Below are 14155 nucleotides of genomic sequence, written 5' to 3'. Positions count from 1 at the left end.
AGTTTCCACTTTTGGATTTTGCACGGTGAACACTCAACACTCTACACTCAACATCATTGTTTAACTAGTTTACTTCTTTTAGTTATTCTTGTTTGCAAATTTACACTTCAGTTCCTCGTAAGATTTCAAGTTAGTCTCTAGAAAATTAAATGTATATGCTTCGGTAATTCAAAGATTTTTATTTTTATACTTTAGTTTCTTGAAACTTAAACATATACATTTTAACTTTTCAAAAAAAAAATTATTGTGAAGAAGTGATTTTTTTAAGGTGTATATCTTTAATCTTTGAGTAACTGAAGTGATAAAATAGAAGTGTTTTAGAAATTAAAGTGTCGTATGGCTCTTTAGTTCGTTTTTCTTTTTCTCCTTGGATTGGGTTATTGACTTACTGTGGTGACTATGTTTACTTATGTGGAGACCATAGAAGTGTATAAGTATAAGTCAATAAAATTCATCAGTGTCCCTCTTTTATAATTTTAGTTCTTGGATTGAATGTTGTTATGATACTTTTTCCATGTTAATATATTTATCAACTATTAGAAATAATTAAAATTTTAATTTTCTATTTCTCATGTCAACATATCTTTAATTAATCTTTCCAGTAATACATTTAATTTTTTGAGAATAAATTTCTTTAGAAAATATGTATTAATTGATACATGTAGAAAACAAATGGAAAAAAATGGTTTAGTATTATCTAAAATCAACCGAGACCAGGAAGAGATATCAATATCAACATCAAATCCACTATAAATGACAAGGGAATATAATTATATAAATAACGGAAAAGCTCAATGCATGTATTTTTTACATGGTTGTTAATCAAGTAATTTCCTCCACACGCGCGTCTCCCACCCCTTACTCGTTTGTCATACACGCGCTACATATAACGTGCTGCAACCTAAAGTTTTGTTAACGTAAACTTTCTGCTGCAACGTAAACCTTCTTCTTCTCTGCTCGCGTTCTTCCTTATTGATCTGCATTGCCTTCGTCGTTCTCCTCTGGTCACGTTCATCTTCTCGTTTTTTTATTTCGATCTGGTTGCATTTATCTTCTTCCTATTCTTCTTCGTTTTCTTCTTCGATCTGCACTTCTGAATCGAAACAATAAATGACTCAACTTCAAATTAGGAGAGCGATTTGGATTACTCTTCTGAAACGAATCAAACTGACAAAGTTTGGATTATTCAATTTTGAATTGAATTGAATGGAATGCAATTGCTAATTTGAATTGAATTAAATGGACGGAGGTGTACTGAATTGAATTGATAATATGTAAATTGTAGGCAGAGTTATTTGAATTTGATTGTATATAATGGATTATGTTTCGTTTACTCAGTACTAACAATTGTTTCACCATGAGTACTGAACCGGTTCACCATGAGTACTATATTCGGTTGATTCTGCAGAGAGTTGTTTGAATTTGATTTTATATAATGGATTATGTTTCGTTCACTCAGTACTATACAATTGTATTGTGTTCGGTTCACCATGGATACTGTGTTCAGTTCGTTCTGCACTTTTCAAAACTCTTCTTCCTCACCTTCTACTGCTTCTTCACCAGAGAGAGAAGGAGAAAAAGACAAAAAAAATACAGTAGCAACAACAACAAAAGAATGACGATAGGGTTTCAGGGTTTAAGGGTTTAGGGTTTATGATTTATGGGTTCAGGGTTCAGTGTACATGGGTTTAGTGTGTTTCAAACTTTCGGTTCACCCGTGTATTAATTTTGGCTCACCGTGTTCATGGTTGAGGGTTTAGGGTTTAGGGTTTAGGGTTTTAGGGGTTTAGGGTTTACGGTAGGGTTTAGGGTTTAGGGTTTAGGGTTTAGGGTTCAGTGTTTAGGGGTTCATAATTTTTTGGTAAACAGGAGAGCAATTTGGATTACTCTTCTGAAACGAATCAAACTGACAAAGTTTGGATTATTCAATTTTAAATCGAATTGAATGGAATGCAATTGCTAATTTGAATTGAATTAAATGGACAGAGTTGTACTGAATTGAATTGATAATATGTAAATTGTAAGCAGAGTTATTTGTATTCGATTTTATATAATGAATTATGTTTCATTCACTCAGTACTATACAATTGTTTCACCATGAGTACTGTGTTCAGTTCACCATAAGTACTGTGTTCGGTTCATTCTGCAGAAAGTTGTTTGAATTTGATTTTATATAATGCATTATGTTTCGTTCATTCAGTACTATACAATTGTATTGTATTCGGTTCACTATGAGTACTGTGTTCGGTTCACCATAAGTACTGTGTTCGGTTCATTCTGCACTATTCAAAACTCTTCTTCTTCACCTTCTACTGCTTCTTCACCAGAGAGAGGAGGAAAAGACAAAAAAAATGCAGCAGCAACAATAACAAAAGAATAACGATAAAAAGAAAACACGTAAAGAAGAAGGAACACAAAAAGGAGAAGAAGGAGAAGGAGGAACGCGAAGAAGAAGGCGAAGAAGAAGACGCTTCGTGCGTAAACGAGCGTGAAAAGAAAAAGAAGAAGAAGAAGAAGAAGAAGAAGAAGAAGAAGAAGCGCGTGGGAGAAGAAGCGTTGGGCAAGAGTGATTTCACGTGTATTTCACGTTTTATTTAATGGTATTGGGGTTTTTTTTGTGTTAGGTCAACTTAGTTACATGGATGTGTAGCATCCCTGTATAAATAAACATTTTTTTTTTCAAAATGTATTGACACATATAATTATACAAACATATATTTGTGTGTAAAAAGATGACAAGGGAATGAAAAAGAGAAATAATCACCTTTACTCAAATCGTGTTTGATGATGATTTAAGAGGGGCAATAAAATAATGTAGAGACATTGTGCATTTGTGCCCCTACCCCTATCTCCCCACTCAAAATTGGCAAAGATCCCTATATCTGATGAATTTTCAATAATGAAATCCTCGAGCTTATTCTGCTTTTGCAAAATTTACTAGAGTTTCCAAATTTCATGTAACTATGTAACATGAATTATATTTTTAAAAGGACGCGATAAATAAGCTCACGTACAAGTTTTCTAATCATTTAATTATCTCAACATTATGAGTAATTTATTTTCATCATAAAAAACCCATATAGTAATGGTCTAACAATCAAAGACTAAAGCTTATAACAAGATGTTATACAAACCAAACACGGAGAAACATAAATTGAACTTTCTGGTGCTACCAAAGCATTAAAACAGAAACATGCGGTTAAAGTCACCAATCTGATACATCAAATCAAACAAACTAATTATTTTCATCCAGGTTCTAAATTTCCGTTGGTGATATGCAAACTAATAAGGTAGCAAGCATAAAAGCAAAGAAAATGGTACAAGTTGAGGAAGGTTTGAGGTTTGTGCCACAAAACAGCCACTTCCTCCATCAGAACCTGCCAAATCATTCTTTCTTTCCTATCCCATGTGACATGTTATAGATCCCTCGTCCCTGAAAAAAAGCAACGGATCTCAGGAAACGAGAGAAGACTTGCTGAACATGTTCAATTCATAGAGAGTCAATAGAGATCATGTGAAGTTTTTCATTAAAATAACCAACTTACGATCATGTACAATGAAGTTGCTGCCAAAGCAATTGGTATTGCAACAGATGTAATCTTATCATATGGTCCCTTCAAGTACGTATGTTTATGGATATTCTGGAAATACTTTTGCTTCTCAACAAGCTTCTCTCGTGGTCTGAAAGGTGGTTCTGACATCCTGTGTAACATAATGAACAACAATCTCAAATGAGTTTCCTAAAAGGGGGAATTTGTGAAGAATATTGGGCTCTATAAACAAATGAGATTGCAATGCCCCCAAAGAGAAATACTTGAAGCCAAATCAGGCATGAAACACAAGCAAAAAAATATAATACAGATCAAAAGCCACAATACAATGAACACAACTATTGAACTATCCACATAACCTACACATAACTTCTATCCACTAAAGTGGCTACTTTCAACAATACGTGGGGAGAAGCTAGAAATACCGGGAAAATGGTTGTTTCACTTTAATGGTGCTGTTATTTCTCAATTCATTCAATTAAATGAACATATTGTATACCTAACTGCACGCCCAATCAAATTCTAGCAATTCAAACTTGTGATGGTTCTGTAGTAAAATAGCATCCCCGAGTAAAAAAAAGTAGGAACAGCACAATTGCACAAACGACCCCTGAACCAAACAGCAGACAACTACAGCTAACTTCAATGAACCATAGTCCGAATACAATGATGTTTTTTTCTAGTACCTTGTTAGGGCATTACATTCTATCAAATAATCCAACTAACCCTAACAAAAATCATACACTACCGTTTATGTTTAGACAATAATTTGAACAATATTCGATCCAATGTCACAACACCTAATCAATTTTTCTTTTTGAATTAAGAAAAACGCAGTTAGCGTAGCATGAGTAAGAAAGGGACTTGCAGAAAACACGGAGCGTACAAAGTAAAAAAATGGACAAGAAATGAATAACTGTACTAAGCAATAGAGAGAAGAATTAGAAGAAAAAGAAACTCACTCTGCACGAAGGAAACGGGTCTTCGAAAATGTAGGAGCTGAGAGAAACGGAGATGAACACGCCCTTCTGTTCCTGAATCTCTGAAACAATCTAGCGTCCTCGATTGACCAAGATAGCCGCACATCACAAAATTACGTTACTGCCCTTTCCTCTTTTCGGGTTAACAAACTGGACCAGGCCAACCCGGCCCAATACTAATTACTTTACGACGATGGAGTTCGCGGGAAACGGTGTCGTTACGCCTTCTCAGATTCATTCTCCCCTTGTGCAGTTGTGCTTGTACAGATGAAAAACAGAGAGGTTGGAAGGGGGAAACCGAAAACGAAAAAGCTTTACCACGCTCACTCACCAACCTTTTCACGTTTTGACGTTATGATTATTAGCGTGTCTCTGATTGTCCGTTGATATCTCTTTTCTCTCACCAACCCCGAATCTTCAACTACAGTTCACAGGTAAAGATACTTCCCTTGTTGAGATCATATGAAACAACAATTTCTTGAGTTCTGCATTTCCTCTTCATCTATTATTAGTAATTTTCACCGTTTATTTGAATTCTTCGTTTCTATGTTCAGCTGAAGATAGTTATGATTAGAATTCAGAATTCAGAAAACTCTGTTGATCATGATGTTACTGTTTGTTCTTATATTATATTATATTATATTATATACTTAGCATAGATGGTAGTATTTACTATTTTGCACCATGATATCACAGTTGCATTCATATAGTCACAGTTTGATTACTAATAATATTAACATGTTTTTATTTATGCTGTTCATCTTCTGTTTGATATTTTGATTCTTACGAGAGGATCAACAAAACAGGTCAGAGTCATGGCTGCTTCAGAAGCTGTTCTGCAAGTTGTGTGTGGTTCAAGTTCTTATGATTTTCATAATGTGACGTCCAATAAATCCAAGGGATTTAACACAAGGAAAAGAAGTTCAGTGCATGTCCAAGCACAGATTAGTTCAAGACCATTCCGTGCTTCTAAGGGGAAGCATGTGTTTCATGGTACTAATAAATTGGAATCTCTTGTTTGTAACTGTAAACGGGTTGAAAGTGTCAATGGAGATACAAATAACAACCACGAAGGTGCCCAGTCTAAGTTGGATAAAATACAGAATTCAGGTTCTCTTGATGAGATTGTGACTGATAGTACACAACGTGGAGAAGCGATGGGATTAGATGTTGCGGTAAAACATAATAATGGAGGTTTTACATCTAAGGACAAGTTGCATATCGATGGACTTAGTAGAGATTCATTGAACAAGGTCAGCGAGAATTCGATAGAGGATGAAGCATGGGATTTACTGAGGAGCTCTATTGTTTATTACTGTAATAATCCCATTGGAACCATTGCTGCTAATGATCCTAGCAGTACTGTTATATTGAACTATGATCAGGTCTTTATCCGTGACTTTGTTCCTTCTGGGATAGCTTGCCTCTTGAAAGGGGAGTATGATATAGTGCGGAATTTTATTCTTCATACCCTTCAGTTACAGGTAATTTCTTGAAATTTACTTGATGGTTTATTCATCTTTACAAGTTATGCTTGTTGGTAGGGTAATAACTAATCAGGTTTTGGCAGAGTTGGGAGAAAACCATGGATTGTCATAGTCCTGGGCAAGGTTTGATGCCTGCTAGTTTCAAGGTGCGGACGATTCTCCTAGATGGAGATGATGCTGCAACTGAAGATGTCTTGGATCCTGATTTTGGTGAAGCTGCAATTGGACGTGTTGCACCAGTTGATTCTGGTGGCAATTCTTTCTGCCCTATGACTCTTAATTATTAGTTCATACATGATCCTTCTTCTTCTTTTTCTCCCTTCTTTAAAATTTTAATTTTCCAGATGCTGCATTAAGTAGTAACACTATAGTATTCTTTTTTCAGGATTATGGTGGATTATATTGTTGCGAGCATATGGAAAATGCACTGGAGACCTATCTGTGCAAGAGAGAGTTGATGTGCAAACTGGAATTAAGATGATTTTAAAGCTGTGCCTGGCTGATGGTTTTGATATGTTTCCTACTTTGCTGGTTACCGATGGTTCATGTATGATTGATCGTCGGATGGGAATACATGGTCACCCTTTGGAGATACAAGTTAGTTGCTCCTATTTTTGCTTCTAAAATAGCCATCTTCTTATGAGGATATGGACACTAGCCAATGAATACTAATTTGAAACTCCATGCATGTTTTTGTTCCAACAGGCATTGTTTTATTCAGCACTACTTTGTGCACGTGAGATGCTTACTCCAGAAGATGGATCAGCTGATCTTATTCGAGCCCTTAACAATCGTCTAGTTGCATTATCATTTCATATAAGGGAGTATTACTGGATTGATATGAGAAAAGTCAATGAAATCTACAGATACAAGACAGAGGAATACTCCTATGATGCTGTTAACAAATTCAATATATATCCAGAGCAAATTCCTCCATGGTTGGTTGAATTTATGCCAAGCAAAGGAGGCTATTTGATTGGTAACCTGCAACCGGCTCACATGGACTTCCGGTTCTTCTCCCTTGGAAACTTGTGGTCCATTGTGAGTAGTCTGGCCACTGCAGAACAATCACATGCAATTTTAGACCTTATTGAAGCAAAATGGGCAGAGTTAGTAGCTGACATGCCATTCAAGATATGTTACCCTGCTCTCGACGGGCAGGAATGGCGGATTATTACCGGAAGCGATCCCAAGAACACGTATGCCACTTGACATTACGCTGTCCAATGTTATTCATTTTAGTTTCAATTATTTGCATTCACCTTTTATTTCTCTTGCAGTCCTTGGTCCTACCACAATGGAGGGTCATGGCCAACTTTGCTCTGGCAGGTTAGTCCCTGATCCTGCCTCTTCTTTCTCTTAACAGATACTATCTATGCTACTTTCATCTGCCAACCAATGGGCCTCTTCTATCCGTTGGTTGTCCAAAAGTTTTAGCTAAATTGTTTAAGGCAAATGAGAGGCAATTTGAACAAAAAGGATATATTTCCTTTTTCCATTTGGTCGAAGTTCTGACTTTTTTTCAGAAAATTTCCACACCTACATTACAGTTCTTACTAGAAGTGGCATGCACAAATTGTCGATTGATGATTATCACAAAGTTTTTCTGTTTTTTAAATCTTTTTTGCAGCTTACTGTTGCATGCATTAAGATGAATAGAGCAGATATTGCTTCAAAGGCCGTCCAAGTTGCTGAGAGGCGCATATCAAAAGACAAGTGGCCTGAGTATTATGACACCAAGCGAGCTAGATTTATTGGGAAGCAAGCACGGCTTTTTCAGACTTGGTCTATTGCTGGATACCTTGTGGCGAAACAACTACTTGCCAACCCGGATGCCGCGAAGTTCCTCACTAATGAAGAGGATTCAGAGCTGATAAATGCCCTTTCTTGTATGATCAGCGCAAACCCAAGAAGAAGGAAACGTGGTAGGAAGAAGCAGAGTTTCATAGTTTGAGTTGATAGCGAGAAATTTTTGATTTAGTTTTGATTTGATTTGGATAGTGATATATGTTTTGCAACATACTGTTGTATTAAAGTAATATTAATTACCAAGATATTATTCCTGTAGATAATTGTGCGAAATAATAGTGATTTCAGTTCAGACTTGAGCCAAATGTCTTCCTTTCTCTCCTTTTCTAGGGTCTGGTTTCCTTTCCTTACTTGAGATTTTGTTCACCCTGGGACCCCAATCAACTTTGAAATCATCGCATGTGTCATAATAATATGGGGTTAACCATACTGTTGTGAACTTTATATGATTATATCATTATGCATCTTAATTCCTAAATTTTAGAATGTGTGAATTGATCCCAATTTTTTCATAAATCACAATCTAGAATTATAATTGGTTGAGTAAGCTGGATGCATAACTATTGACAGCATCACATGGGCTTCATCTGCTTGATAAACTTGCCAATTAGTACCAGAAAGTGACTGTTTATACTTTATATCCAAACAAAATTCTTAATTATTGAAGAAAATTGACCACGAAGATTGAAGACACACAAACAAAACAAATCAATAAGAATAAAATTTATGCGGCAACTAGCTTTTTCTTCCTATTGTGTTTTTTTACAAGAAGGAAACGGCTATGTGAACAAAAACAAAAAACCTAGACCTATTATTAGCTTGTACTAAATCAAACTGAGATTGCATTAGTAGTAGTTAACTATATCCACGTTATACTAACACAATAATGATAATAATAATAAAATTGCCAAATGACATAAAAAGAGTGAGGGGTCATCAATTTAGACATGGCTCATGATAGCTACCATAGCTTTTGAGGTTCTATCTTATAAAATAAAAGGTGAGGTTTGTGGTGGCATGGAAAATGGTGATTAAGGGTAGATAGAGCTTGACTTATTAATACCTATTGGACACTTGACATTTGATAAGAAAATTATAAAGGAAGAATAATTAATTAGCATGGAAATCAAGAAAGGTACGGAAATTTATTGGAGTGTTATTGTGAGAGTATAAATGAGATTTGAACACCAAAAAATTATTTTTGTCGTGGCTCATGGCCAAACAAACAGACCCGAGTCAGGTAGAACCCACCCAGGCTACACCCAATAGGCCTATAATTAATATTGTGTTATAGGACCTCTGAACTTAGGTAAAAAAAAGGGGATAAAACAGTGTTAATAGACCTAAAAAAAATCATAAAGTCCATGAATTTTGATAGTGATTTATTTTTTTATCCCAAATACTAAATAAGTAACATCAATTAGTGAAAATAAGGTAACAAATTTTTCTTGTAAAATGATACCAAGCTTAAAATTCAAGTGAATTACAAAAATAATTATAAGAAAATAAGAAGGTTGGTGATGTACTCTCAGGTCATTGAAATTTAAAATAATGGAAGAAGAATTAGAAAGAAGTGAAAAGAGAGAATAATTGATTAAAAGAACCACCACAGAGTACTGAGTACCGATTACAATATATATAGCAAAATGGAAAATAAATTACTAACTAATAGTGCTATAATTATGTCTAACAAACTAACCAACTTGACAGTTATACAAAAAACAAACTCTATTATGTTACATCCCCCGCAAGCTGGTATTACGTGGTTTGTGCAAATCAAGTAATCCCAGCTTGGAAAGCAAATGAGAGAATGGTCTTGGAGGAAGGGATTTAGTGAATAGATCAGCCGGTTGTTCACCGGAGACAACGTGCCTAAGATTAGAAACCCCTTCTTTGAACTTGTTTCGAGCCACATGACAATCAACCTCAACACGCTTGGTTCTTTCATGAAAGACAGGATTTGAAGCAATATAGATAGCAGATTTATTATCACAGAAGATATCAACCGGAAGAGGAGGAAGAATGTTGAATTCCTTTAGTAGTTTGAGTAACCAAACGAGTTCACAAGTGCCATTAGCAAGGGCGTGATATTCTGCTTCTGAAGTCCTGGAGGAAGGGATTTAGTGAATAGATCAGCCGGTTGTTCACCGGAGACAACGTGCCTAAGATTAGAAACCCCTTCTTTGAACTTGTTTCGAGCCACATGACAATCAACCTCAACATGCTTGGTTCTTTCATGAAAGACAGGATTTGAAGCAATATAGATAGCTGATTTATTATCACAGAAGATATCAACCGGAAGAGGAGGAAGAATGTTGAATTCCTTTAGTAGTTTGAGTAACCAAACGAGTTCACAAGTGCCATTAGCAAGGGCGCGATATTCTGCTTCTGAGGACGACCTTGAAACTGTAGCGTGCTTCTTACTCTTCCAAGAAATAAGAGTTTGGTCAAGGAAGAAACAATAACCACTGATGGATTTTTGGGTGTCTTTACAAGCCCCCCAATCAGAATCAGTGTAACCAGATAGTGTGAAAGAATTGTTGACAGAGAAAAATAAGCCAGTTGCTGGTGATTGTTTTAGATACCGGATGATCCTATAGGCAGCCTTCAAGTGGGCATCAGTTGGTGAATCCATGAACTGAGATAGGCATCCAACAGAGTAGCTGAGATCTGGTCTTGTGTTAGTAAGGTACAGAAGTCTGCCCACCAATCTACGATAGATGGTTGCATCAGGAAGAGGGGAGCCTGAAGCCTTAGACAGAGAAGTAGTGTACTCCATAGGAGTAGATGCTGGTTTTGCACCAAGCAAACCGCAGTCTGTGATCAAATCCAATGCATACTTTCTTTGATACAGTGCAATACCAGCATTGCTTCGTGCTACCTCCATCCCAATAAAGAACTTAAGAAGGCCAAAGTCTTTAATTTTGAACTTATCATCCAAAAACATTTTGACAGCTTGAATTTCACTCAAATCATCTCCAGCTAACACAAGATCATCAACATAAACAAGAATAGCTGTGAAACTTGTACCTGTGGATTTGGTAAAAAGCGAGTGATCATTTTCAGATGGAGTAAACCCCAGATCAGCAAGTGCAGCAGACAACTTGATGTTCCATTGGCGACTAGCTTGTTTCAAACCGTACAAAGATTTTGTCAACTTGCAGACTAAGTTTGGATCGGAACACTGCAACCCCTTTGGAAGTTTCATATAAACGTCCTCATGTAGGTCTCCATGGAGAAAAGCTGTATTCACATCAAGTTGATGAAGATGCCAATTCTTTGCTGCTGCAACGGTAAGAAGAACACGCACAGTGCTCATTTTCACAACGGGACTAAAGGTGTCAATGTAATCGACTCCAGGAATTTGAGTGAAACCTTGGGCAACAAGACGTGCCTTATGCCTCTCGATAGTGCCATCTGGGTTGAATTTTGTGCGAAAAATCCACTTACAACCAACTGCATTCTTTCCAGGAGGAAGAGAAGTGATGATCCAGGTTTTGTTTTGCTCAAGAGCAGTGAGTTCTGCCTCAATAGCCTTCCTCCAACAATCATGCATAACACCCTCAGAATAGTGTTTGGGGTCCGAGTTATTTATGAGAGCAAAAGTGAAGGCCTGGTGCTTGGGAGTAAACAATGAATATGACAAATGGTGAGAAAGGGGATACTTACATGTTGAAGGTAATTGGGCCGCATTGATTGGATCTCTATGTGATGAAATATGGAAACAATGAAAATCTTTAAGATAAGAGGGTGTTTTTCTTTCTCGTTCAGACCTTCTCAAAACTGGTGCAGCAGATTGTGACTCAATATGAATGGATGAATGTTCCAATGGTGCCAATGCAGATGCTGAGTCTAAGGTGGCGGGTGATGCAGAATCTGTTATATCATGAAGAGATGCCATAGGTGATGTAGAAGTGGCAGATAAATCAGGTGTAGTGTGTATGGTGTGAGGTGCAATTATGCCATGAGTATGCTCATATGAAGAAGTATGTGCAGAGTTATTATAAAAGAATGCAAAAGGGTCAAAATTGGATGATTCAATTGAAGGCTGATCTATAGAAAAATCAGTGCTTGGTATTTGTTTGAATGGAAAATAGTGTTCATAAAATTCAGTGTTTCTTGATATAAAAATTTCTTTGGATTTTAAATCAAACAAAATGGACCCTTTTGTTCCTGATTGATAACCAAGAAAAACACATTTTCTAGCTCTAGGATCTAATTTTCTTCTATTAGTACTCAAAGTGGTAGCAAAAACAAGACAACCAAACACCTTGAGATGAGTCAAATCTGGTTTATTCTTGAAAAGTGCCTCATAAGGCGTTTGATGATTCAAGAAGGTGCTTGGTAGTCTATTTATTAAATGTACTGAATGTTGCATAGCATAGTGCCAAAAACATTTTGGCACATTAGAATGAAACAAAAGTGCTCTTGCAATATTCAGTATATGTTGATGCTTCCTCTCAACAATTCCATTTTGTTGAGGAGTTTCAACACAAGATGTTTGATGTAATATTCCTTTTGAGTTATAGAAGGAGTTCATTTTAAATTCCATCCCATTATCTGTTCTAATTTGTTTCACAACTTTATGAAATTGAGTTTGCACCATTTGAACAAAATTTTCTACTAACACTCTAGTTTCGGATTTTAGTTTCATGCAATAAATCCAAGTAAACCTCGTTTTATCTTCTACAATTGTAAGAAAATATTTATGGCCAGCAGTAGATAAAAGTGAGAGTGGTCCCCAAATATCTATATGTAACAAATCAAAAATATATTATGATTGTGTATTACTAATGCGAAAAGACAATTTCTTTTGTCTAGCCAAGTGGCAAGAATCACAAACATGAGATGATGAAATGCATTCAATAAATGGAAATGTATTTTTCATGATTGACATTCTTTTAGATGGTAAATGACATAGTCTAGCATGCCATAGAGTTCCTAAATCTTGCTGCACTGTGACATTTACAAAATGTGTGTTAACTTCTGGTTTAGTTAGTTTCCAAGGTTGAGCATCCATCACATAAAGATCACCAATGACTTTAGCTTGCCCAATCATCTTCAATGATGGGAGTACCTGTATCTCACAAAAAGAATCAGTAAATTTTAATTCACAATGTAATGACTTTGTGAGTTTAGACACTGAAATCAAATTATATTTAAAGTGAGGTATGAATAAAACATTGGTAAGAATCAAATGTTTAGAGAGTTGCACAGTACCACAAATGTTTGTTGTAGTGGTAGAACCATCAGGTAGATTTACCAAAACTGGTCTCATATAATGAAAAGTTTTGAAAGACTCTTGAATATAGGATGCATGATCAGTAGCTCCACTGTCAAGTATCCAAGAAGTTTTAGTAAAATTTGATGATACACTCAAGCAATGCCTACCTTTTGGTTGAGTAAGGGTGGCAGAAGAAGTAATGTGGTTTACACTATTTGAAGTTGGCATGCGTGGTTGTTGAAGGAGTGCTAGTAAGGTTTCCTTCTGATCTGGAGTCAACACAAGTACTGTATCATCGCTCTTTTTATCCTGGTTAGAATCAGCAATCTCAGCACTAGAATTCTCAACTATCTCGTCAGTGCTAAGTTGATTGGCTACTCGCTGCTTTTGGTGAGTAGGAAAGCCATTTTTCTTATAGCATGTCTCTGCTAAATGACCAATTCGATTACAGTAGCTACAAAACTTTGAAGTGTAGCCTCGACTATAAGATTTTTGATTTCCTCCTCTGCCTGAATTTCGTCCACGGCCTCTGCCTCTTCCAGAAAATGAACCGCCTCCAGTTGAGGTTTGCACCTCTAAAGAGTTAGTCACTATGTTGCTATTTGACGGGTCACAATTCAATTCTTGCTCTTGTTGGGTTAACATAGATAGTACTGTGTTGATTTCAGGTAACGGCTTCATTAGCATGATTTGTGATTTAACATTTGAATATTGTTCATTCAATCCTTTTAAGAATTTGACAACATATTCCTCAGAAGCATAGTCTCGAACAATTCGTAATCCACATGAACATCCATTAACACAAGCAACACAACTAGGAATAGCACGTAAATTTTCTAATTCTTCCCAAATAGCTTTCAACATAGCAAAGTAAGAGGTAACAGTAAGATCACCTTGTTTGAGTGCATAAAATTCTTCTTTTAACGCACCAACTCGAAAGACATCTCCCTGTGAGTAACGACGTTTTAAATCATTCCACAAGTCTGGAGCTGAGCTAATCCACATCACGCTCTTAGCGATTTCAGGGCTGAGAGAGAGGTTGATCCAGGAGAGGAGAAAATTGTTACACCTATCCCATGCTTCAAAATTAGGATCACCTTCACC

The 14155-nt window shown here is 36.3% G+C and overlaps 3 protein-coding genes across 5 annotated transcripts; 1 reads left to right on the top strand and 2 right to left on the bottom strand.

Annotated features, from left to right (window-relative positions):
* LOC107643806 lies at positions 3087-4660 on the bottom strand. Its single transcript, XM_016347559.2, has 3 exons — positions 4514-4660; positions 3546-3702; positions 3087-3433 (listed from the first exon to the last, which is right to left on the bottom strand). The coding sequence occupies exons 2-3, from the start codon at positions 3699-3701 to the stop codon at positions 3386-3388; spliced, it is 204 nt and encodes a 67-aa protein (XP_016203045.1). The 5' UTR covers position 3702; positions 4514-4660; the 3' UTR covers positions 3087-3385.
* Positions 4788-8122, top strand: LOC107643805 (alkaline/neutral invertase E, chloroplastic). Of its 3 annotated transcripts, none has more exons than XM_016347557.2 (7): positions 4788-4965; positions 5324-6015; positions 6102-6267; positions 6404-6615; positions 6724-7217; positions 7299-7347; positions 7649-8122. In XM_016347557.2, the coding sequence occupies exons 2-7, from the start codon at positions 5347-5349 to the stop codon at positions 7970-7972; spliced, it is 1914 nt and encodes a 637-aa protein (XP_016203043.1). In that variant the 5' UTR covers positions 4788-4965; positions 5324-5346; the 3' UTR covers positions 7973-8122. The 3 variants fall into 3 exon arrangements, with proteins under 3 accessions (XP_016203043.1, XP_020979866.1, XP_016203042.1); XM_021124207.1 differs by having other exon boundaries at positions 5320-6015; XM_016347556.2 differs by having other exon boundaries at positions 4789-4965; positions 5338-6015.
* Positions 12870-14056, bottom strand: LOC107640869. Its single transcript, XM_016344371.1, has 2 exons — positions 13048-14056; positions 12870-12904 (listed from the first exon to the last, which is right to left on the bottom strand). Exons 1-2 carry the CDS (start codon positions 14054-14056, stop codon positions 12870-12872), a joined length of 1044 nt encoding a protein of 347 aa, XP_016199857.1.

This window comes from Arachis ipaensis, chromosome B05 (genome assembly GCF_000816755.2).
Source record: "Arachis ipaensis cultivar K30076 chromosome B05, Araip1.1, whole genome shotgun sequence".
Lineage (NCBI taxonomy): Eukaryota > Viridiplantae > Streptophyta > Magnoliopsida > Fabales > Fabaceae > Arachis > Arachis ipaensis.
The sequence above is the reverse complement of the archived record's forward strand: the minus strand, read 5'-3'. Positions and strand labels throughout refer to the sequence as shown.

What these genes read in the sequence shown, in the direction of transcription:
- LOC107643806 (XM_016347559.2), bottom strand. Translation starts at nt 3,701, where the DNA reads ATGTCAGAACCACCTTTCAGACCACGAGAGAAGCTTGTTGAGAAGCAA. An exon ending in CAACTTCATTGTACATGATC is followed by an intron (nt 3,434 to 3,545) that starts GTAAGTTGGTTA and finishes GCTTTTTTTCAG; the next exon opens with GGACGAGGGATCTATAACAT.
- LOC107643805 (XM_016347557.2), top strand. Translation starts at nt 5,347, where the DNA reads ATGGCTGCTTCAGAAGCTGTTCTGCAAGTTGTGTGTGGTTCAAGTTCT. An exon ending in GTCACCCTTTGGAGATACAA is followed by an intron (nt 6,616 to 6,723) that starts GTTAGTTGCTCC and finishes TTGTTCCAACAG; the next exon opens with GCATTGTTTTATTCAGCACT. An exon ending in GGAAGCGATCCCAAGAACAC is followed by an intron (nt 7,218 to 7,298) that starts GTATGCCACTTG and finishes TTTCTCTTGCAG; the next exon opens with TCCTTGGTCCTACCACAATG.
- LOC107640869 (XM_016344371.1), bottom strand. Translation starts at nt 14,056, where the DNA reads ATGTGGATTAGCTCAGCTCCAGACTTGTGGAATGATTTAAAACGTCGT. An exon ending in CACTACAACAAACATTTGTG is followed by an intron (nt 12,905 to 13,047) that starts GTACTGTGCAAC and finishes TGTGAGATACAG; the next exon opens with GTACTCCCATCATTGAAGAT.